Source organism: Miniopterus natalensis, chromosome 12 (assembly GCF_054644295.1).
Source record: "Miniopterus natalensis isolate mMinNat1 chromosome 12, mMinNat1.hap1, whole genome shotgun sequence".
Lineage (NCBI taxonomy): Eukaryota > Metazoa > Chordata > Mammalia > Chiroptera > Miniopteridae > Miniopterus > Miniopterus natalensis.
In genome coordinates, this window is record NC_142092.1 from 5,381,176 (window position 1) to 5,406,222 (window position 25,047).

Here is a 25,047-nt window from a genome sequence, read left to right on the forward strand (position 1 = left end):
TTTCTCTTTGTGGAGGCTGCTAGGCAGTGGTGGCCAGCACCTGAGCCTGTGGGGATGGCTTCAGTAGGAGGTAAGCCTATAGATTGAGGGGGGGTGTTTTAGACACTGAACTGTCCCTCAAAACTTGGAATTAAAATGTGACACTGCTGCTGGGGGAACACGGTTGGAACTGAAGTAGGGCAAAGAGAGAGCACTGGACCTCCAAGGACCTGTCACCCAGGGAGGCTGGGAGCCAGTGGAAACCTGTGACAGCCCTGGACAGGAGGGCTCCTCAGAGGTGGATAGGGGTGACTCCGGGGAAATGCCTGGGTGTGGAGAAGGGACAGCAGCAGGCACATGGATTCTTTCTAGAGGGGAGACAAGCCACTTGGACATGTGTGTGTGGAGGGAGTGGTGGGTTACGTCGTGGTGGTGGCACAGGGAGGGTCACGGGAAAGCCTAGTCCTCTGTGCTGTTCTTCAGGCTCCTGGAGCTTGCCCCACCATCTCTCTCTAAGGGATGCGAGCTGAGTGTGCTAGAGCCAATGGGGGCAGTGAGAAGAGGGGTCTTAGCCAGAAAGTTGTCCAGTGGGGCGGTCCGTGGCCAAGTCTACAATGAAATGACCTCCCCGAGGGCTGGGCTGGAAGGCCCTCCACCGGCTGCAGCCCAGGGCTCCTCCACTGCCTCCAGCCCAGAGCTCACTTCTCAGCCCAGGGAGCTGCTGCTTGTCTCGGATTCCACAGGGGCAGGGCAGCGGGCAACTTCCACCAACATGGGGCTCGGTGCCCCCGAGTTGTCCCCAATTGTTCCCGCTCTGTGGCAACTCAGTTCTTCAGACCCACTTCCCCTTGTCGTGTATCTCAGGGCGCACCCCCTGCCGGGCCTTTTACCTTTGAGACGAGGGCTCTGCCCATAGTCCAGGTCCTGCTTCAGGGACACAAAACGGATGTGGAGCGTGGTTGGTTTCCCTTGGAAGGTCGGTGAAGGCGGGTCCCTTTTGAAAGGGGGCGAGGGGAGTAGCACAGAGGCAGGAAGGTGCTCCCCTGTGTCCTTAGTGAACGTCCAAGGACGCCTGTCCTGAGCAACTAGGGGCACGTGGTGTGTAGCCTGTTCCCCTGGACATGGGTCTGCTTGAGTGCCTCTGAGCGGGGATGTGTCCAAACATTGCTGTCCCACTGTCACCAGGCTCACACCTGGTTCTTACTGCACCTTCACTTTCCATTGTTGGGAGCTGGGAGGGGAAGGACCACAGACAGTCTGCAGTCCCTTGACCACTCTAACATGAAAGCAGCTATGGAAGTTTCTGGAAACCTCTACCAACAGCCCCCCTGCTCTTCATTCCCTGGCCCTTCTCCAACTCTCTGCAGCCATTGCTAGGTGTGAAATAACAGAATCTCAGGGACACAGGCCTACCTCACAGAAACCTCTCCTGGGAACAGGGCTCCTGAGGGCGGCCCTGAGTCTGAGCGCTGGGGCCGGAGCGGCAGAACCTGGCCCATGTTAAGTGGTCTCTGCTCTTGGCTCTGACACACAGGTGCTTGCTGGGCTGGTGTGTTCAAGGCTTAGGTCAGGGTGCCCGGGGCCTTCCTGTGCAGGGACAGCTATTACTCAAGCATTTCTGTGCTCTTGTGCAAGACCGGGGGGAAGAGAGTGATGTACATCGAGGAAAAGGAAGACTGGGGAGGTGGGGCCTGAATATTCCAGACACCGCCTGTCCTCAAAGGCCCTTTGGGGGCCTAGAACTTACCTTGGACTGACCCTACTGCCAGTGTAAGGTCATTTCCCACAGGGCGGATTTCTGCCCAGTGCCATGTCTTGGGCGACAGTCTCTGAGGCTGGCAGGGCCGGGTGCCCGGGAGTCCTTAGGGAGGCTCTCAGTCAGCGCTGGCTGGGCTGATCCTTCTCACAGACAGTGGTCAGGGAGCGGGCTCTCCAGGGGCACAATTCTCACCTGGAGGTCAGAGCATGACAGTGACTGGAGGATATTTGCCAGTTCCACAGTTTGCCCCATCCAAATGGCCCTCGTGTTGAGACTCACTGCTCTGATTCCCGGTGGCTAAAGGGGACCCAGAGCGCCTCAGTCCCGTTGGCTGGCTGTCCTGCTCCATTCACCCATCCCCTTTGTCTCAACAGCATCTGCAGTGCGGGGAGCGGATGTGCCCCTGAACCCTGGCGCCTCCACCACTCCTTTCACAGCACAGGCCTTTCCTGCGCCCAGTACTGGCCCTGCACACAGGCCATCTTGGGAGCAGCATCTGCAGTCACTCACGACCCTGTCATTCCCCCCGGTGCTGCCGGCTTTGCCCAGGGCACCTCTGGTGGCAGGAGACGCTGGCCAACGCCCAGTTGGGACTGGGACTTACAACATTGTGGGCCAGGTCAGGTCAGAAGGGGGCCGACCACAGCCTCCCCAGACTCAGACCATTGTCCTGACTCAGGCCCCCCCCAACTGGAATGTTCCAGGGGCAATCTGTGGGGGTGCTGTGTGTCCTGCACCCCTCTTCTTGGAAGCCTCTGCAGTGGAGACAATTATGCCCACCTCTGCTTTTGGGGGCACCCAGGCCAGGGAGGGAGACTGGCGTCCCAGCCTTCCAGCTCAAGCTCCACCACCAGCTGCCCAGCTGGCCCCCATCGTGACCTCGGTGAACCCTGGGGCACGGCCACATGGGGTTTCCAGGGAGGGTGGCCTGGCCACCTCCCGGCCCAAGGCCTCGCAGGATGACTCCTGTAACCCCAACAGTGTGTATAAAAATTTCCGACGCTGGCAGCGCTTCAAGGCCCTGGCCCGGAGGCACCTTCCCCAGAGTCCTGATGCGGAAGCTCTTTCCTGCTTTCTCATGTGAGTGCCCTGGGCAGGGCGCAGGGCTCACCTGGAGCTCTCACCTCAACGAGGAACGTGGGAGGGGCGTGCAGGCTGGCTGACCCCGGGATACTGGCAGGAGGGTCTGAGGGTGGTGTCCATGCTCTGAGAAGGCACATTCTTTGTAACACGCATCACACATTCTCCCATTTATGACACCCTCACATGCTTTATTGCAACTGACCTCACCACCCTGAGTCCAGATTCTCCTACCACTACAGTTATGACCATGGGAGGCATTTCCTTTGGCACCCTCAGGTCCCTCATAAAAAGGTGACAATTCTACCTAATTCAGAGAACTATAGAGAAGACTCCTTGGTCTAGCCTATGTTAATCTATGAAGTGCTAGCAGATTGCTTGGCACATGCCATGTCTCACTGATGGCAGTGATCATGTTATGGATGGGCAATCTTGAAGAGCGAGAGAGCTCCCAAAGCCAAAGTGTCCCAGCTATAGGGTGTGAGTGGATGGTCAACCTCGAGTCCAGGTTCATGGCTGGCGCGAATGTGAGGCAGGAACCACAGTAGCCGGGACGGGTTGTCTTTCACACACAGACGCCTCCCCCTCCCCGGCCAGCGCTCAGTCATGCTGGGAGGGCTGGGGACATGCGCTCCTCAGAGCTGGGGTGGTCAGGCGGGTGGAGGGCAGGCTGTAGCCCCGGGCTGACCCTGAGGCATTACACACAGCCCAGTGCTCCGGTCCCTGTCCCGCCTGAAGCCCACCATGACGCTGGAGGAGGGAATGTGGCGGGCCATGCATGAGTGGCAGTGCAAAAGCAACTTTGACCGGATGATCTATTACGAGATGGCAGACAAGTGAGTCAGGGGCCTTGTTCCCAACAGCTGTGGGCAGGGGAGCTGACTGCAGTGGGTGGTGGGCCCACTGCAGGGCAGGGTCCAGCTGTGATGATGCTCCTCAGAGAGGGTGCGGGCGGAGGGCTGGCGGCCAGCACACGGTCCTCCCAGCCCAGAGGCCCTTCTCCTCGGGAAGGCTCTCCCTCACCTTCAGAGCGCGGGTGCTTCTGTCTTACCTCCCCCGCGAGCTCCACCCTCCTCTGATCTTGACCGTTCTTTGGCTGGACATGAAGGCCCAAGACAGGCTGGGGCGAAGGTGCCCAGCCCAGTGGGGTCAGACTCTACCCAGAGGGGCTGTGCAGGGCATGTGCCCCGCCAGCCCGCCTCCTGCGTCCTCGGTGGCCCGGCCCTGACAGCCCCAAGGCCCTGGCTCTCCCCTCCCTCCATCAGCTGTTGCCTGCACTGCGCCCCGGCGGCCTCCGTCTCAGCTCAGCCCGTGCCCCTCACCCCCCAGGTTCATGGAGTTCGAGACGCAGGAGGAAATGCAGTTTCAGAAGTTGCAGTTAAAGAAGGGGGCGCAGGGACAGCCTCCTCTAGCCCCACCAAGGCCTGATCCTCGGGGGCCCCGAGCCCCAGTGGTGGGCCCACAGCCAGGTACGCCAGCAGGATCCCCCAGGACCCCTGGCCAAAGCAACAGGGCCTAGGGCAGGCCCTTGTCCCACCACATCGGTCCTTTTCCTTCAAGGGGCTCTGGTCTTTCAACTGAAACAGCCCTGAGAGCCAGAGCCTTAGCCGCCCTTTGTCACATGGGGTCTGGACCTGGTCAACTTTCTTAACCCCTCTCCCACCTCCCTGTCAGAGGACCCAACAGAAAGTCTGCTGAGAGGCGGGCTGGGTGGCGGGCCCCTTGGAGAATCGGTGGCTCCACATGTCTTCAGACAGGACTCTCTTGGATGCTCCCCTCGGCCCTCTCCCCTCACACGGTTGCATGGCTTCAGGTGGTCCTGACCCAGCCACACTCATGTTAATGCCCCCAAACACTGCGCTCACCATCGAGTGCTCAGGAGGTGGAAGCCTTATCCCCTCACCCCCCCTCCTCTTCCCTCTCTGCCCAGCTCCCACTCCCAGGAAGGCTGCACCCACGACCCAGCGAGCCCACACACACAAGAAGCCCCAGGAAACGGAGTCACCCGATGGGATCCCCCCCGCGGCCGTGCAGGAGTACATGGACCTCATGGACGAGCTGCTGGGGCTGGGCCACTCAGCCGCAGGGGAGCCAGGTGGAGAATGGGAGGATGGAGGAAAGGACCTGCTGCCGGACAAGGGTCTCCTGAGCTACCTGGACCAGCTGTGCTCCCAGCAAGACTTCGTCGCCAAGGTGGGCTGGCTCTGAGCTCTGGGGTCTATAGGATTCCGGAGGGTGGACTCCAGCACCCAGGGCCTGAGGTCTCTTCTTTGTCCCTGAGCTTGGTGCGTGAGTGTGTGTGTCTGTGTGTCTGTGTGCGTGTCTGTGTGTGTGTCTGTGTGTGCATGTGTGCACACTGTGTGTGTGTCTGTGTGTGCATGTGTGCACACTGTGTGTGTGCTCTGTGTGGTGTGTGCTATCTGTGTGTATGTGGTTGTGCCCTTGTCTTTGCATGTAAGTGGGTGTGTGTGTCTGCCTGTGTGTCTGTATGTGTGTCTGTGTGTGGCTGATGCCTGTGATGGAGTAAAACACCCACTGTGTGCAGGAGGATGGGGTGGGTCTTTGCTTTCTCGCTTGTCCTCCAGGTCCTGCTGACTCACAGGTTACTCCCTGCCAAGGGTGCTCACTGCTTCTTCCTTCTGTCTCAGGTGGAGGCAGTCATTCACCCTGGATTCGTAAAACAGTTGCTTTCCCCGGACACACGGCAGGATCCGTTGGCCCTAACTGAGGAGCTGGAGCAGGAGGAAGGACTGACTCCTTCCCAGGTGAGCCAGGGGAGGGCGGGACCCCAGGTGAGTTGGAGGAAAGGACAGGCCCTAGGTGATGGAGGGACCCCAAGTGAGTCAGAGGAGGACAGGCCCTAGGGGAGTTAGGGACTCCAGGTAGTTCATGTGAACCATGGGAGGGAGCACCCAGGTAAAGCAGAGCTGGGAACAACCCAGAACAGGGGCACACAGGACTCTGTCCACCCCGTTTCTGCCTGTAGGCACGGCCTGCCAAGGGACCAGCCCTGGGGTGGGTGCAATGCAGGACCATAAGAGGAGGGGACTATGGAGAGAAGAGGGTGACAGGAAGGAGAGGGTGGAAGGGAAAGGGAGGGAAGGACACATAGCTGGGAATATGGCCCAGGGGGACAGCAGGAGAGCCACATGTCTGTTTTGGATTTGAGTCACAGTGTCACCCTGGTCCCCTTCCCCCCAATCCCACTGTCCCATCACCCACGCTCCTCCTCCTCACACACGCATGTGAGGAGCCAGTCACTGTCCCTCTTTTCCCCCAGCTGGTAGAGAAGAGACTCCTGGCATCGGGGGAGCAGGAGGGTGGGCAGGCACCCCCGAGTCACGGTGCTCCCCTATTGGACTCAAGTCCTTCTGAGTCTGCAGCCGGCCAAGATGCCCAGAGGCTTGACCACAGCCCCCAGCTGGGGGTCAGTGACAAAGCCTGCCCACCAGATACTGACTTCAAGGACCGTCAAAGTCACTGCCGAGCAGAGGCCCACCTGTCCAGGCCCAAGGCTTTTGCTGTCTCTTCAGGACGTCAGGAGTACCCACCGCTCTTTGCTCGAGGCACCCCCTCTCCTCCCCAGGGTCGCGGGCAGGCTTACTCTGGACTGGGACCCAGGGACGCCTCCATTCCCAGAGAGACCTCTCTTGTTACCGAGACTCTGGGGCCAGTGGGCAGGTCTAGTGAGGATGAGGAGGACCTCCCTAGCCTGGCCTTCCTCTTGGGCTCTCCTAACAGCCTGCTGCCCTGTGGGCTCTCTCTGAGCCCTGTCCCTGCCTCGGGCCTTGCCTGCTCTGGAGGTCGGGGGCCCCGGGGAGCTGCCCAGTCCCAGTTCTTTCAGACACTAGGGCTCACCCGAGCATCACCTCCAGCTTCCAAGTCTCGGAAGCATGCTCTGGGTGGAGGCCCAGCCCATGCTGAGAAGACCCCCCTGCCAGGGGCCAGCCTTGGGGTCTGCGGGAGGCCAACATTGGCTCTGGAGCTGGTTTGCTCCTCACAGCCTCAAAAGAGAAAGTGTGATCAATCTGTCACAGGGAGTTGGAAGAAACGGCACTGCAGCCAGTAGGGAGCAGTGGGGTGTCCCTTCAGCTGCCATCCCCCCAAGGAGCCCAGACTAAATATGACCTGGCCGTTCTCCAGAGGAGCCAAGGGCTCCTTCTCATCCCAGAGCTGATCCTGGCTGTTCTACTGACATGGGAGGGTGGGAGGCAGGGAGGGTGGGCAGGACCATTAAGGTGGGTGTGGGCCTGGAGGTGGGGGTAGGACCAGCACCTTTAGGATATTGTGTGTCAGTTATGAATAAAGATGGTTTTGTTGAGAAATACTCTGGTGGCCAGTGTCTCCATACTTGGGGCTGTGCTGCTCCCTACTCCAAGAAGAAAGGTGGTGGGAGGTCACAAGTGCTATGGATCCATAGGTGAACCTCCAGTTCCTCTGTCCAGATTGACAGGAATCCCTTCCAATTGCTCATGGGAGAACACAGCTCTCTAATCCCCAGGGAACCCTCCCATCACACCTATTCCCAAAGCCAAATTGGGTGAGGGGCCTCCTAGTGTCATCTGTACTCTGAATCCTCTAGAGATGGGGAGCTCCTTTTGAGACTTTCAGCCCTTTGGTCCATTAACCAGTTTTATAGAAAGCTTTCCTCTGTGTCCCTGAAGCTGTCAGATAACAATGCTTGGAAATCCTCAGTTCTACCAAGACTACTCTACCTAGGAAGGTTAACATTTAGAATCAAAGGAGAGATAAAGAACTTCCCAACAAGAAAAACCTTAAAAAGATCATCACCACCAAACCGGTATTACAAGAAATGTTGAGGGGATTTCTTTAAGAATAAGGGGGGGGGGGGGATCGTAAATATGAATAATACAATGGCAATAACTACATGCCTATCAATAATAACTTTAAATATAAATAGTTTAAATGCTCCAATCAAAAGACACAGGGTGGCCCTGCCTGGTGTGGCTCAGTTGGTTGGGAGTTGTCCTGGATACTGAAAGGTTGCCTGTTCAATCCCTGGTAAAGGCCATGCAGGAAGCAGCCTATCAATGTCTCACATCGATGTTTCTCTCTCCCTCTCCCTTCCTCTCTCTCTCTTAAAAAAAAAAGCCATAGGGTAGCTGAATGGAAAAGAAAACAAGACCCATACATATGCTGTCTACAACAGGCACACTTCAGATTGAAAGACACACACACAGACTGAAAGTAAAGGGGTGGGAAAGGATATTTCATGAAAATAAAAACAAACAACAACAGAAAAGTTGGCGTATCAATATTTATATCACATAAAATAGACTTTGAAAAGGCTATAAGAAGAGACAAAGAAGGACGTTTCATAATAAAAGGATCAATCCAACGAGAGGATATAGCCCTTGTAAACATTTACGCACTCCATGTAGGAGCACCTAAAAATATAAAGCAAACATTGACTGACATAAAGGGAAAGATCAACAGATTGTAGGGGACTTTAATATCCCATTGACATCAGTGGATAGATCTTACAAACAGAAAATCAACAAGGAAACAGTGGCCTTAAATGACACATTAAACCAGATGGATTTAATTGATATTTTAGAGCATTTAACCCCAAAGCAGCAGAATATGCATTCTTTTCAAGTGTATATGGGACAGTTTTCCAGGTTAGATCACATATTAGGCCACAAAACAAGTTTTGATAAATTGAAGATTGAAATCCTACTTAGGATCTTCTCTGATCACAATGATACAAAACTATAAGTCCATTACAAGAAAAAACTGAAAAACACACAAACACATGGAAGCTAAATAACATGCTACTAAACAATAAATAGATTAACAACCAGATCAAAGAAAAAAATCAAATGATACCTTGAGACAAATAAAAATGAAAACACAGAATCCAAAAATCTGTAAGACATAGCCAAAGAAATCCTAAGTGGATAATTCATAGCAATACAGTCCTACTGCAAGAAACAATAAAAATCTCAATAAACAATCTAATTTTATACCTAAAGGAACTAAAAAAGAACAAAAATAGCCCCAAATCAGTAGAAGGAATGAAGTGAAAATATTAGTGAAAATAAATGAAATACAGTCTAAAAAAAAAAAAGAAAAAGAAAATATCAATAAAACTTTGAAAAGACAAACAAAATTGATAAATCTTTAACCAGATTCGTCAAGGAAAAAAGAGAGAGGACTTCAATAAATAAAATCAGAAATTAAGAAAAGTGACAACTGACACCTCAGAAATGTAAGGATTATAAGACAATGCTACAAACAATTATGTGCCAACACACTGGACAATGTAGAAGAAATGGGTAAGTTTCTAGGAACATATACTCTTCCAGGACTGAGTCAAAAAGAAACAAAAAATCTGAAAAGACCCATAACTACCGAAGAAATTGAAGTAGTAATAAAAATAACTCTGAAGAAAACAAAAGTCCTGGACTGAATGTTCCAAAAAATTCAGGAGGAGGGAAGGCTCCCAAGCTCATTTTATGAAACCAGCATTACACTGATTCTGAAACCAAACAGACATTACCAAAAAAATATTTATAAGCCAATATCCCTGATGAATATAAATGCAAAATGCTCTACAAAGTTTAACAAGCCAAATTCAGCAACACATTAAAAAGATCATATGCATATGACATGATCAAGTGGGATTTATTCCTAGGAAGCAAGATTGGTTCAATATTCACACATCAACTAACATGATGCACCACATACACAAAATGAAGAATACAAAGTATATGATCATATCACAAATACAGAAAGAGCATTTGACAAAATCCAGCATCCATTTATGATTAAAAAAAAAAAAAAAAAAACTCTAAGTAAAGTGGGAATAGAAAGAACATACCTCAACATAATAAAGGACATATATGAAAAACCCACAACTCTTATCTACTCAACAATGAAAAGCTAAAAGCATTTTCCTTAAGATCGGGAGCAAGACAGGATGTCTGCTTTCACCATTTTTATTGAACATAGTATTGGAAGTCCTAGCCACAGCAATCAGACAAGGAAAAGTAATAAAAAGCATTGAAATTGGAAAGAAAGAAGTAAAACTCATTATTTGCTGATAACATAATACTGTATATGGAGAACCCTAATGATTCCACACAAAAAAAACGATTAGAACTGATAAATAGATTTAGTAAATTAGCAGGATATAAAATTAATATTCAGCAATCAATTGCATTTTTTATATACCAATAATAACATATCAGAAAGAGAAGTTTAAGAAAACAATCCCATTTACAATTGCATCAAAAAAATAAAATGCCTAGGAATAAATTTAACCAAGGAGGAAAAAGACCTGTACTCGAAAATTACAAGACACTGAAGAAATTGAAAAATATACCAGGAAATTGAAGCACATGCTGCGCTCATGGGTAGGGAGAATTAAGGTTGTTAAAATGTCCATACTGCCGGGCCGGGCGTGGCTCAGTGGCTGAGCATTGACCTAGGATCCAGGTGATAGGGGTTTGATTCCCGGTCAGGGCACATGCCCGGGTTGCGGGCTCGATCCCCAGTCGGGGGCGTGCAGGAGGCAGCCGATCAATGACTCTCTCATCATTGATGTTTCTATCTCTCTCTCTCCCTCTCCTTTCCTCTCTCTGAAATCAATAAAGATATATTTTTTAAAAATGTCCACACTACTCAAAGCAATCTACAGATTCAATGCAAAATACCATTGACATTTTTCACAGAACTAGAACAAATAATCCTAAAATACATATGGAATGACAAAAGACCAAAAATAGCGACAGCAATCTTGAGAAAGAAGAACAAAGTTGGTGGTATCATCCTCCCTGATATCAAACTATACTATAAGACTATAGTAATCAAAACAGGATGGTCTGGTATAAAAACAGATACATAGATCAATGGAACAGAATAGAGAAATCAAAAATAAACCCACACTTATATGGTCAATTAATCTATGACAAAGTAGGCAAGAACATACAATGGGTTACAGACAGTCTCTCTGGAAAAACTAGACAGATACATGCAAAATATGAAACCAGACCACTTTCCTATATCATACACAAGAATTAATAAATTCAAAATAAATGAAAGACTTTAATGTAAGACCTGAAGATATAAATCTCCTAGAAGAAAACATGAGCAGTAAACTCTTATTTATAAATTTTTTTTAAATATATTTTTTATTTTTTTCAGTTGCAGTTCACATACAATATTATATTAGTTTCAGGTAAAAATAATTAGACATTTATATAACTTGTGAAGTGATCACCCCAACAAGCCTCATATTGTTCTGACACTGTAGGTAGTTATTACAATATTATTGACAACATTCCCTATGGGGTGGTCTGCCTCCCGTGACTGTTTTTATAACTGACAATTTGTACACATGATCTTTTCTCCTTTTTCACCGTCTCCCCAACAACCCTCCCACCTGGCAACCATCAAAATGTTCTCTGTATCTATGAGTTTGTTTCTGTTTTGCTTGTTTATTTATTTTGTTGTTTAGATTCAGCAGTAAAATATTTGGCAATGCTCTCAGTAATTTTTTTTTATGTATTTCCTCAAACTCGTAGAAAAATAAACAAATGGGGCTACTTTGAACTAAAAAGTTTTTGCATAGCAGAAAACACCATCAACCAAACAAAAAGACAACCTAAGGAGTGGGAGAACCTATTCACCAATAAAACATCCAAGAAGGGTTAATATCCAACATATATAAAGAACTCACACAACTTAACCCTCAACACAAACAATTTAATTTAAAAGTGGGTGGAGAATCTGAATAGACATTATTCCAAAAAGGACGTCAGGTGGCCAATAGACATATGGAAAGATGCTCAACATCACTAATCATTGGATAAATGCAAATTAAAACCACAATGAGATATCGCCTCAGGCTTTAAAAAATGGCACCACCAACAAGTCAACAAGTGTCTGCAAGGTTGTGGAGAAAAGGGAACCCTCATGCACTGTTGGTGGGACTGAAAATTGATGCAGCCACTATGGAAAACAGTATGGACGTTCCCCCCCAAATAAAAACTACCTGTGACCCAGCAATTCTAAAAAAAATACAAAACACTAATTCAAAAAGATATATGCACCCCTATGTTTGTTGCAGCATTGTTGACAAAAGCCAAGATGTGGGAGCAACCTAAGTGTTTGCCAATAAACAGTTGGATAAAGAAGGTGTGGCACATATGCACAATGGAATATTACTTGGCCACACAAAAAATGAAATCTTACCATTTTTTATAGCATAGATGGACCTGGAGGACATTATGCTAAGTGAAGTAAGTAGACAAAGACAAATACCATATGATTTTACTTATATGTGGAATTTAAGAAACAAAATAAATAAACAAAACCGAAACAGACTCATAGATACAGAAAACAGACTAATAGTTGCCAGAAGGGAAAGGGGCTGGGGGCTGGGTGAAAAGGTGAAGGGATTAAGATGTACGAATTGTCAGTTGCAAAACAGTCAAGGGGATGTAAAGCTCAGCATAGGGAATATAGCCAGTAATATTGTAATAACTAGGCACGGTGTCAGGCTTTCCAGGTGATCACCTAGCAATATATAAATGTCTAAACACCATGCTATACACCTGAAACGAATATAATATTGAATGTCAACTGTAATCAAAAAATGTTTTAAAAGTGGGAAAAGTGAGACAGTTTCACATTTTACTGTAAGAATCCAGCTGAGAGGGTGAAAAGAGAAGGAACCAAAAGTATTTGCTGATACTGGGGGTGGGGCTGTGGTTGGCTTTCCACAGGAGCGGCAGCCCTTCGTCGGCTAAGGACGGAAGGAGGGCAGGCTGTGTGAGAGCGGGTGCAGCAGTGTGTGCTGATGTTTGGGGGGTGAAGGGTTTACTGTCTGGTGGCTTCTAATTTTTTCTGTGAAGGGAGATGTGAGATGATCTGAACACTGAGCCTGAATACAGCTGGGCTCTTTGCTGGGGCTTCCAGTAAAGGCCATCCACATTTCCCACAGTGAGTTCTGAGCCATCAGAGAAATAAGTCAGGGGAATCGGCTTTGGGAAGCCAAAACATCTCGTGTATAGCTGATAAAGCCGACTTTGAGAATGTGCTGTATATCGCAGTCAAGTGGGCTGGCTGGTTCCCAGCCCCGCGTTAGCTGACGTATGGACGGCAGTGAAGGGCTGGCTGGCGCAAGCCCGCACCAAGACAGGCAGCGCAGCGCGAGGGCCCATAGCCATTAAAATGGACAGAAAGTCCTCAGTCAGTAACAGACACAAGAAAAGTTTGATCCCAAGAAGCTCTGAAATGATTCAGAATATATTGGTTAAATTAACTCCAGGACCACTCTGTACCAAAGGCAGAACATTTCTTTTATATTTATCTTTATTGTTGAAAGTATTACAGGTGTCCCCCTTTTTTACCCATTGACCCTCTCCACCCCTCACCAGTGGATTAAAAAGCTGTGGGACATTCACACCGTGGAATACTATGCAGCTGTAAAGAAGAAGGACCTCTTACCCTTTGCGACAGCATGGAGGGACCTGGAGAGTATTATGCTAAGCAAAATAAGCCAGGCAGAGAAAGACAGAAGTCACATGATCTCACTCATATGTGGAATCTAATGAACAAAGACAGAACATTTCTTGACGCATTTCCCTTACACCAACAATATCCACCTCTGTCATTCACTGTAATTCACCAAGAGTCCTCAATAAGGTTGAATGGAACATTAAAATGCCTCCAAATAATTTGCAGAAATCTAGAAATATCCCAAATGTAAGGAAACATTTTCTCCCACTATAAAGTTCCCAGGCAAAAATTAAAGTCTCTGGTAACTTTAAATCCAAAGACCAAAGAACATGACCACCAAAATCAAAATATCTCACCCTTTGAAGTTCTAAGTCAAAAGAAATCAAAGCCCTCCTGGGTGATTATTGTGCTTCAGATCAACACCCTGGCATTTGGATGGTGGATGGCGTTCATGTCTGTGCAACCTGGGCCGTCTCCCACAGGGATTAATATCGAACCTTGAAGACCTCAGATTTTGAATTCCCTAGTACCAAGCTTGTGACAGAGCTGTCTTGTTAAAGGGACCAAGAGTGTCTGGGACACACAGATGGACAAGGACCTGGCTTCACACGCACCAGATTCAGTTAGCCAGCTAATTACCAGAAAATATCCTGGGCAAAAACATGTCTCAGAAACCTGTTTAGTTTTGTCAGAAAAACATAACTGAGACTTGGTACCACATGAAGAAGTGAGTCATCCAGGTCAAGCTTGGTTCTCACCCAACCAGGAAGACAGTCAATAGATTCCAGGTGCCCAGAATGTACACCCTATGAACTTGGATTCAACTGAGAGAAGTCTCACAACAAATAGTTAATTTTTGCACAGTGCATTTACCATATCTGGGAGAAAAATCTATCTGTGAACTTCATAGCCAGCCTTGACAATGATGTCTAGTGATCCTTACTCTCGGCTCTTCATTCCTATGTATACAGTTCTCTTCACAATGAATCAGGGCTGAACTATGTGCCCAGCAGAGGGTTGTAGAAGTGATGGTGTGTGAAAGTGATGGTGAGTGACTTCTGGGGTCGTAAAGGCCATGGCAACTTCTGCCTTGACCTCTTGGATCAATTGCCCTGGGGGAAGCCAACTGTCATATCTGTTGAAATGGCTAAAATCCAAAAAACTGAAAATATGATGTGCTGACAAGGATGTAGCAGAGACCTTCCTTCACTGCTGGTAGAAGATAACTACAGGAATATGGTATGGCGATGCAGGACTTCTTTTTATTGAGATGTCATTTACATGGAATGAAATGTGCAAAATGTAATAGTCCAGTTAGTTTCATGAATTTCGACAATTGCTTTTGTCCGTGCAGCTACCACCCAGATGAAGCTGTAGGACATTCCCATCTCCCCAGGCAGTCATGGTAACCCCTCCCCAGCAACACTCGCCACCCCTGGCGGCAGGAACCATTCCGAGCGCTCCATGCGTCGGTCAGTTGGTCCGTTCTTCGACTTCACACGATGAAGTCAAACAGTGCATGCTTTTCTCTATTAGGCCTCTTTTTGAGATCCACCCGCACTGCTTCTGTGTGTATCAGTAATTTGTTCTGTTTTTCTTCTTACTTCTGTGTTGTATTTCATTTAGTGAACTGGTTTGTCCACTCTTCTGCTGATGGATGTTTCAGTTGTTTTCAGGGTTTAGTTATAATGAAAAAAGCTTTCTGCGAATATTGTTGAATGTTTCCATGGAAATGTACACTCTTTTCTCTTAAGTGTACACCTGCTAGCCAATTGCTGGATCACAGGACATACATGTATTAAATTTTATCAGGAAGTGTGAAAGAATTTCCCAAAGTAGATCTAAGTATTTTGATTTTTTCCCATATGTGAGATTCAATTGTTATACTCCCTACCAGCGCTTGTACAGGAGCCTTTTGTCATTTCGGCTACGCATGTCATGGTAGCCACTGTGGGTTTTTTACTTTTCCCTGATAAAAAATGGGTTGAGTGCCTGTTCAGATGTTTATTTTTTCAATCCTCACCTGAGGGTATGTTGGTTTTTATTGCTTTTAGGAAGGAAGGGAGAGAGAGAGAGGGAGTATGAAACATGGACATGAGAGTCAAACATTGGTTGGTTGCCTCTCATACATGCCCCAACCAGGAGCTGAACCCGAAACCCAGGCATGTGCCCTGACTAGGACTCGAACCCTCAACCTCTCGGTGAGCAGGACAGTGCTCCAACCGAGCCACACAGGCCAGGGCCGTTCATGTCTGTTGTGCATTTGGATATCCCCCTTGGCGAGTGACCAGTTTGTCTTTCCAGTTTTATGACCGGATGTTACCTTTCATTTATGGAAACATAGAAGTCCCTGTGTATTCTGGACGCGTCCTTTGTCAGATACGCGGCGGGTAGAACCAACATGTTCTTGGAAGTTGCAGTCTTCAGCCTGCAGCGCTTTCCGCACGCCTGCTGCGGGAGTAGCTCCAGTTGTCTTCAGTTACGAGCTGCCCTCCCAGAGAAAGGCAATATTTGGGTTCAGGATTGAGGATCTGCCTACTAGGCTTTATCTAAAAAAGCAAATCAAGGATGCTGAGGGTTTTAGACAATGTGTCATTAAAAAGAGAAAACATGGCCACTAAGCTGGATGCAGAAGGAAGGGAATGAAAAGGAAGCCGAGCGAGAGGGAGACGGCCGACCATCAACACCGAAGCCCCTGGGACAGGCAGGACGGCCTTCGTGGGAACCCTTGGACAAGCCCATTAAAAGTGGGGTCAGGAAGGGAACCCTTGAGTCAGCGATTACAGAGGCGGGGGAGTGGGAAATAATGACAGTCCCCTAGGTGGCCTTCGCAGTAGCTCTGTCTCTGTCTGACGACGCAGCTTGAGGTGGAAGATGGCAGCAACCGAGGAGGGGGGAATTTAGCTGAAAAGCACAAGTCTGAAATGGGACTGGAGGAAGAAAGATCTAGAAGGAGCCGGGAGCCCCCCAGGCTCTGCTGGGGAGGGGAGGGCGGAGCGCTTCCAGGGAGCCGGGCTCCAGGCCCGGGAGGGAGTCTGTGAGGCAGGGGACAAGTGGGAGGATCTGTGAGATGAAGGCGCTGGAGGCCCAGGGAAGCAAAGCATTGGAGCTGAGGGTGCGGACGGGGCTGAGGCAGAGAAGGTGACTTGGTCTTGAGGCGTTTGCATGTAAAAGGACACAGAGACAAGGTTGGTTGAACCTATAGGGAAAATGGGGGGATGTCAGGCACTGCGGGGTCTCATTCCTTGGACAAGACTGTGTACCTGAGCTGCGAGGAGACCAAGGATGAGGCCCTTCTCTTGTCCCACCCGCCCTCATTTGCATCTGACCTATCTCCGGTCACCTGGCACAGGCCTGGCCTGGGGATGAGCTGTCTGTAGGAAGTGTGTGTGAGGCTGGGGTCTCTACATTGTCCCTGTAGCCCCCCTCACCCCTTGTCCTGGCCACATGTGGAATCAAACCTGCTTATTCCCCTGCTCTGTCCCCAGAGCAGATGGACAGTTATGGGTCCTTAATCAATCCTGGTCAATAACTACTGGCCATGGATGACACGCCCTGGGAAAGCTGGCAGGTCACGGGAAAAGGTGACCTAGAATGGCTCTCATTCTGGCTCCTCCACCGCGTTTCTGTTTTGTCAGATGCACTCTTTGGATGTCCTTACGAATCAGCACAGTCGATAGTGGGGGTGGGAGGTGCTGGAGGGAGACAGGCCCATCGCAGAGTCGGCCTCTGGCACCACCATGCTGCCCAGGATCACCTGCGTCTGGAAACCCTCATTTTCTTCAGATAATGGGAAGAGGGAAACAAAACCAGGCTTCTTGACCAAAGTTTTTTGAGACAATTAAATAACATTAACAGAGGATGCATGTGTGCGAAGCACCTTAATGTAAAGACTGCAGGGTAGTCTTCTGGCTTCTCCCTGTTCCTGGGCACGTGGCCTCAGCTCTACACCAGCTCTCAGGACAGTTCCCATCTGAGCTGAGACCATGAGTGAGGCGGTGCCAGCCTGGACCCACACCACTCCAGCTGTTGTTGTCAAAGCAAGGGCGGGCCCACACCCATTCTCCTGATCGTGGACCCCAGTCCTCACAGGAACACGTGGGACTGACTGCCCCTGCCATAGGCTTCTCAGGACAGACAGCTTCTGTGCACGGCCCTTGCAGTGCTGGGTGCAGTATAAAGCAGGACAGCCACTGTAATGCTGTGATTTGTAATAAGAAACATGTATTTGGTCTTCAGCCCGTTTCTGGTACAGAGCTCCTAAAGCCCTTGGCACTTCCTAAGTGATGCAGAGAGCAGTAAGTGTGCCTTTTGTTATATTAATGAGGTAGCTTTTGAAAAGCCCCTTGGTCACTTAAGGATGGAACATGGTCACCAGATGACCCATCATGTGATTAGAGGCTCAGAACTTTCAGTCCCACCCCCTGACGTCCAGGGAGAGGAGCGTGGCTGGAGGGTGAAGCAGCCACCAGCGGCCAATGATTCATCAATCACGCCTATGTAACGAAGCCTCCACAAAACCCAGAAGGAGGGGATCTGGGCTCTGAGAGCTGCTGACACCTGGAGATGGGGGAGAGCGGTGCCCTGGGAGGAGGCATGGAAGCTCCGTGCCCTTCCCCACACCAGCCTACGCAGCTCCTCCACCTGGCTGTTCCTGAGCTATATCCTTTCATAATAAACCAGTGGCCTAGTGAGTAAAATATTTCTCTGAGTTCTGTAAGGTGCTCTAGCAAATTAATCAAACCCAAGGAAGGGTGGTGGGAACCTCTGATCTATGCCAGTTGGTCAGAAGCACAGGTGACAACCTGGACTTGTGGCTGGCGCCTGAGGTGGAGACAGGGCTGAGTGTCTAGTGGGCTGGAGCGCTTACCCCACGGAATCTGACGCTGTCTTCCGTAGGCAGAGTCAGAACTGAGCCGAGCGGGACCCCGAGCTGGTGTAGGACAGTTGCTTCTTGGTGCGGAACCTCCCCCGCACGCTCATTGGAGCTGGAAAGAGAAGCCCTGAGGCACCATCCTCTCTACGGTCATGCGTTGGTTGAGGAGACAGTGAGTGACAAATGCCATGGTTTAAGGGCAGATCATGATAAGTGCAAAGACACACCACAGAGGTCCTCTGTGGAGACGGAGCCTTTGGGAGGACGTTCCTGGAAGCCTGAGGGCAGGCACACAGTGAGCGCATGGTCTGGGGGGCAGGGAGTGCGCCCTCTGAAAGCAGGGGCACAGCGCTTGGAGGATGTCAGCAGGGCCAGGCTTAAGAGTCTGGATTTTTTCTAAGCGTGAGAGGCGCAGGGAGGTCATCAAGTAGGAATGGGCTTGATCGGTGTCATATGTGAAACAGGCCACTAGGGCTGGGGGAGGGAGGGAGGAGACCAGGGAGGGCCGAGAGTTGCCACTGCAGAGGTTGGGGGTCAGGAGGAAGACATGGCGTTAGTGAGGGTGAGCAGTGACAGACAGCTGAAGACAAGGTTATTGGCCATCCACACTGTCTTTCAGGGTCCAGCAGGGGCTTCACCATGTGTCCCCTGTGATCTAAGACACAGTTGACGGAGCAGCCAGGATTTGGAGCATACTAGTCACCTGGGGAGGGTGTAGAGACACTGGCCTCCACTCCCAAGCATTGGCCACCCTAAGGGGCAGAGGGGACTGAGTTCATGAAACCCCTTTGGTTTGGGTGTCAGTCTGAGGCCAGAAGTGGGGAGATCTGAGGTCTGCTGTGAAGCAGTGGTAACAGGAGCTGCTGGGGTCTGGAGTGGAGCCCTGGACTCCTGAGCGTAAATGCAGGTGTCCCAAGGTTGTGCTGACCCCCTGTGCCCGGAAACCCCCCACAGCGAGCGCTGGACCACATGAGGTGTCGCAGCTGTCCAGCAAGGCCCTGCCTCCCGAGGACTCTGCTTCCCAAGGACTCTGCTGGAAAAGGCCTGGCCCTGGCAGCTCAAGCAGGCCTCTGTGTGCTCGAACCCAAGCACAGGAGCTTTCTTCTGGGGAAAGTAGCCTCGCCCAGGCCCATGACCACCTAGGCAGGTTCATGGGCCCCCTGAAGGTGTCGGGGCAGCTTTCAGAGAGGTTTCAGACTGCTCATGGTTGACAATTTTCCCTCTGAAGACACAGGTTTGTCTGTTTGTGTTTTTAATCTTCACTCGAGGATATTTTTTCCACTACTTTTCAGAGAGAGTGGAAGGGGGGGAGAGAGAGAGAGAAACATCAATGTGAGAGAGACACATGGATTGGTTGCCTCCTGCACACACCCAGACCAGGGCCAGGGATCAAGCCTGCAACTGAAGTCTGCCCTTGACCAGAATTGAACCCGAGACCCTTCAGTCCACAGGCCAATGCTCTAACCACTGAGCAACTGGCCAGGGCTGAAGACAGGGTTTTTTTCAGTTGTCATCAGATGAAGGCATGACTGTTGCTACTGGGAACCCTTCTTTTGATGAACTCCTCTCAGTTAAGTTTTAAGAAAGGAAAACCTTGCCCAGGGGTTCTGTTGTTTCTAAGAGGCCATGGCTTCCTCCCCACTTGAGTGTCAGTGGTAACCCTGCCTGAGGCTCGAAACTGCAACCTCTGGATCCCCAGTCAAGCCTTTTCCAACAAGTGATATGGATGCTGAGAGGGGAAAGCAGGCCTGGGGCTGCCAGCTCCCAGCTCAGACCAGGTGGCCCCCACACCCCAGGCCCAGCCTCTGTCATCTCCACCCACCCATGTTCAGATGAATCTCCTGTCCACACACCCAACACCCAAACCAAGGAAGTGAGTGCTTCTGAGAGCCCAGTGTTGTCCTTGTGAGAAACACTTCGATGAAGTAGTATGTGTGTGTGTGTGTGTGTGTAAAAGTGTGATGATGAATTGTCACAACCTGAACACACCTGTGAAACCAGCACCAGATAAAGAAACATGACCTTCGCAGATGCCAGAGCCTGTGTGCCCCTTCCAGGCACCCAGCCCAGGACACAGGCCCTCCTGACTTCGAACACCATGGAATAGCTTTGCCTGTTTTGTACTTTCTATAAATAGAATCATACAGTATGTGCTCTTCCACGTCTGGCTTCCAAAAATTGCCTTTTAATGTAATCTATGCTGTTTTCTTCTGAAAGCAGCTCACATCTCGATTCCAGGAGCCTGGTGCCTTCCTGCCCGCTCTGGGGCCCAGGCCATTCACGCCCCTTAGAGCGAGTCCCTCGGGTGACCCCTTGCTCCCGCACAGACGAGGGGGCAGGCTCTCAGAGCCAGTGTGGCTTCACCGTTGCCCTAAGACCCCAAACCCAAGGTGAGACACGGGGGCACTGTGAACGCCGGAACCCAGGAGAGGACAAGAGGACATAGACAGTGGAGCCCAGCCCCCAGTGCCACCCTATGTCCCGAGGTTAAAACAGCCTGGAGCCCCCAACGAGAAGCCTCCCCTCTTCCCCGCTCCCACTCAAGCCCCTCCCGTGTCAGCCCTCACCACCCTCTGTTGCTCTGCCCAGCCTCCCTCCCAGACCTCCCCTCCTCGGAGACCTCAGTTCTGGCCCCGCTACCCCGAGGCCCAGACTTGTCCTTCTCTGGTCCCTTCCCCACAGTGCACCCAGATTCATCTTCTATGACAAGAGTCTTGCCGTGCTCCTGGGCCATGATGCGCCTGAATGGCCCCGGCCCCCAGCTGCAGCCCCCTGCCTCCCAGAGGCCTTGCCTCTTCCTAAATGCCCGTCGCGCTTTGGGCTCAGCCGCACTGGGCTCCCTGGCCCTCGCCTCTGGCCTGGGAGGGACCGTTTTCTCTGCCCAGAAGAACCCTCCCTCCGGCCCCTGCAGCTCTCAGCCCGCGCTCTCCTCCACGGAAGCTTTGCCTCGCTCGGTCCGCACACTCGAGGGCCAGCCCTGCCCTCACTGTGTGGCGGTTTATACCGACGACTCTCACCAGCAAGCTGCCGTCAGGCTCCTCTCCACGAGGGCAGGGGCTGGGCTTCCATGGCTGTTGCCTTTTCCTCCAAGAAAATTCTTGAGTATAGCAGAGAAGCAGGAAACATTAAGTGAATGAATGAATGAATGAATGAATGAATGAATGAATGAGGACAGCCCGTTGCCATAGGTCGGCATCAATGTACCACCAGCTCTCCAGAGCCCACCCAATCAGACCAAACTCCACGGACCCTCTACCTGAACCAGGACTCCATAACATGCACCCAATTATAGCAAAAGTTACTGGAGTGCTTCTGATTCCCGAGGACAGAGAAGCCCTGGGTGCTCAGGTAAGCGGGGTGAGGTCTGTTTCATGGCTCCCCAGACACCCAGCGCCCGTGGGACCCCTGATGAGTGCAGGCAGGAAGGAAATCACACAGGACGACTGCCAGAGACAGCCCCCAAGGCCACCCCACATCCCGAGGGTAAAACAGCCTGGGATAGGAAGCGGTGTGAAAATAGCCCCATGGGGCCAACTGCCCCCGCACTGTGCAGCAAGTAAGGAATGTGCCCCAGAGGGGCACGGGGTGGGCGGAGGGGGCGCGCAGGCGTCACTCAGCTGCATGCTTGTGTCCAGCCCCCGGCGCCTGGCCCTGGCCTCTCCGGGATGTCACCGTCCCCGGTGTCCTCGTTTCAGGAATCAGGACCTGCTGCGGAGGTGGCAGTGCCTGAGCACATGCTTCCCCAGCTCCTCCTCCCCGAGGGCGACGTAAAAGCAGCTGCTAGTTTGTCAATGAAACGTCGTCATGAGTCAACAAATGTTGCAAAGCCAGGGTGGAGCCGAGAGCACAGGTCCCGGGCGGTGCAGCGTCGCAGGTGAGCAGCAGAGAAGCCAGCGGCTGACGCGCCCTCGAACCCATGCCGCCCGCTCCTGCGCGGGGCCGTTGGCAGTGCAGGCCACCAGGAGCTCCATCCACAGCTCTTTAGGCAACACTCTTGGAGCCTGTGCTCGTGTCGGCCTCCCCGGTACCACAGGCGACCTTAGGGCCTGGCGGCTGGAGTCCAGGTGCGCCCTGCGCCCCCCCGACGGGCTTCAGTAAGCAGCGCACAGCCTTCGCCCCGGCCTCCGCACAAGCCCTCCGCAGTGGTTCTGTCCTTGCCGGGGACCCCGCTCCTTGAGTAAACAAGGCTGAGAGGTGTCCCAGTTGTCACTGGGTAGCATTCTTCCTCGGGTTGGGTGTGCACGTGGAGGACACACTTTTCAGAGCCTTCGAGTCCTGGCCTGGTGACCCTCCGGCGCAGTGGTCGAGCTGATGTTGACCTCTTCAGGTGTCTGCACGGCTCAGTCACTCTCGGCAGGGGAACAACAGGCTGCATGGTGACGATGTCCCGGAGGCTGGAATCATAACCGACGCCTTCGTCTCCTGTGCGGGGGAAACTGCGGGGAGACTCCCTGTGCCTGAGGAGGAGGCAGCCGGAGGGCGCGGCCCTGCGGGAAGGCGGCTGCGGGCCACTCCCTCGCTCAGTGCTGAGGCCACGCCGCTCTGTGCTCCGCCTGATCACGCTGGAGATTTGTGTCCAGACCCCCTCCTTTATGGCCTGGCCGTGGAGCTGGCCCAAAGCGGGCCCTGGCCTCAGGCCTGGGAAGCAGAGGGCAGGACAGATGCAGAGGGCGTCAGCTCCGTTCTGGTCTTCGCCCAGCAGCCCCAGGCCATACCCAGGCACCCGCTGCGTGGCCCTGGTGGCCGCAGAGGCGGCAGCGGCTCAGCCTCCCGCCAGGGCCCCTTCCCGGGCAAGCCCAGGGCTCCCTGCAGGCTGCCGGGTCGCCACGGCCAGCGGCTTACGGGCCCTGATTGGGGATTTCCATGACTCTCCATCTTCTCCACCTTTTCCTCTATGTGAGCTCAGGTCCAATGAGCACCCTTCATGCAGGGGCCCGACTTCCCAGCGTGAGCTCAGATCCAATGAGCACCCTTCATGCAGGGGCCCGACTTCCCAGTGTGAGCTCTAGTCCCATAAGCACCCTTCATGCAGGGACCCTCCTTCCCAGCGTGAGCTCAGGTCCAATGAGCACCCTTCATGCAGGGGCCCTCCTTCCCAGTGTGAGCTCTAGTCCCATAAGCACCCTTCATGCAGGGACCCTCCTTCCCAGCGTGAGCTCAGGTCCAATGAGCACCCTTCATGCAGGGGCCCGACTTCCCAGTGTGAGCTCTAGTCCCATAAGCACCCTTCATGCAGGGACCCTCCTTCCCAGCGTGAGCTCTAATCCCATAAGCACCTTTCATACACAATACACATGGGGCTCAACTTTCTAGGCTGCACCGTTACCATATGGATCCCCACCTGTCTTTGGAGGTGAGCAAGAGGGAACATTTTCGGTTGTTTACATTACCCTAAAATTGCCCCTCAGGGTGGGCATACTCCACCAGCTCCCATGCTCTCTGTTTCACCTACTCCGAAGCAAGTTCCCCAACCCTTAGCTCTTTGCAGTGGTGACCCCCTTCTGACTTGGGCTTCCCTTCATGTCACCCACACTCACGTCCCCAAGTCGCTTCTCAAGCACAGCTGACTAGAGAAGGCCCAGTGAAGTGTTCACATGGCCAAGGTCAAAGGCGGCAGGGTGCAGAGCTGCCCACTCCGCTGTCAGCCACAGACCCCCTGGCACTCCATCCTGCCCACAGGCAGTCCCCAGGCCTCCTGCCAGCTCCCATCCTGGCACACCATGCCCCTCACACACACGCTTCCGCACCACCTGCTGGAGCAACCAGCCTCCTTGCAGTCTTCAAAAAAGTTTTGCTTTACAATATTTCAAAAATAAGCTTGAATTCGAACAGTGTTGAGTGTTCCAAACGTCTGGGTTTTACTTCATTTGATAGGACCTGGTCTACACAAGTGCCTAAGGTCGCTTCATTTAGTGTCACTCTGAGGCTCCGCCCCTCCCTTTCCCCAGCCTTCAGATGCTGCTCAGGTGAGAGCAAAGTGTGTCCCCAGTTAGCAATGTCTGAAGAGGTGGAGGGAGAGGTGCCAGGATCCAGGGTCCCCAAACCCCGAAGCAGCCAGCGCACAAACATCCCATCCCACAACCAGCTGCAGCAATTGCTCAGCACCTGCCCATCTGACGCCCCCACGCTGGCCCCGGTCTCAGTCGTGCCAGCCTTGGCCTTCATATTCTGTTCACCTCTCCTCCCGGCGTAGCCCCGGTGTGTCACTGGTCGCCCTGCTCACTAAGGTAGGGCGGCTGCTGAGCTAGTGGCTGGAGAAGCAATGTTCCTGTAAAGTCCCCTCTCCCCCAACTCACTGTCTCTCCTCTGCGGTGAACAGTTCGAGAGGGTGTGACAACTGAGAGTGCCAAGAGGGGGGCCTGAGGGGAGCCTCCAGGAAGCCCGAACATGAGAAAAGTGGGGGCTAGGCACGCAGAGGAGCAACACAGAGGCGGGAGGGAGGGGAGAGCGAGCGTGAGACTCTCAATAGGTGCAGAAGGTAAAGGCCGGCTGTGAATCACGTGAGCGCTGGGGTTTACACCAGCTCCGCGCTAACGATTACGCCCCTCCGTGCGGAGTGGCAGCTTGCTGAGCCGACAGGGAGCACATGTTGCCCTTCTCACTGTGACCAGGCTCCCGGGCCTCTGAGCCGCCGCCCTGCAAGGAGTAGCACGGTTGTCATTCACCCCGGGAGCGAGCAGGGCAAGGTGTCAGTGCCTCAGCATCCTGCCACAGCAGCACTGTCAAGGGGGGGGGGCATGGCCCCAAGGCACTAGAGGGTTTCCTCCCACTGTGATGGCATAAATGCAAAGCTCCAGGGACCAGTGTCACTCATAAAGTCAACACGGAGTTCTGCTCGAACCCTTTCAGCTCTGTAAGCCTCCAG

At 51.9% G+C, this 25,047-nt stretch overlaps 1 protein-coding gene across 1 annotated transcript in view; it reads left to right on the forward strand.

The window, feature by feature from the left end:
- Nucleotides 1-6,887, forward strand: part of LOC107529161 (NUT family member 2G-like) — a 78,064-nt gene extending 71,177 nt beyond the window's left edge. Inside the window, exons 4-9 of the mRNA XM_087823140.1 lie at nucleotides 2,113-2,818; nucleotides 3,526-3,654; nucleotides 4,148-4,287; nucleotides 4,749-5,011; nucleotides 5,467-5,583; nucleotides 6,099-6,887. Of these exons, the coding sequence (XP_087679266.1) occupies nucleotides 2,113-2,818; nucleotides 3,526-3,654; nucleotides 4,148-4,287; nucleotides 4,749-5,011; nucleotides 5,467-5,583; nucleotides 6,099-6,887 (2,144 nt within the window). The remainder of the gene's footprint in view (nucleotides 1-2,112; nucleotides 2,819-3,525; nucleotides 3,655-4,147; nucleotides 4,288-4,748; nucleotides 5,012-5,466; nucleotides 5,584-6,098) is intronic.
- Nucleotides 6,888-25,047: the final 18,160 nt, after the last annotated feature.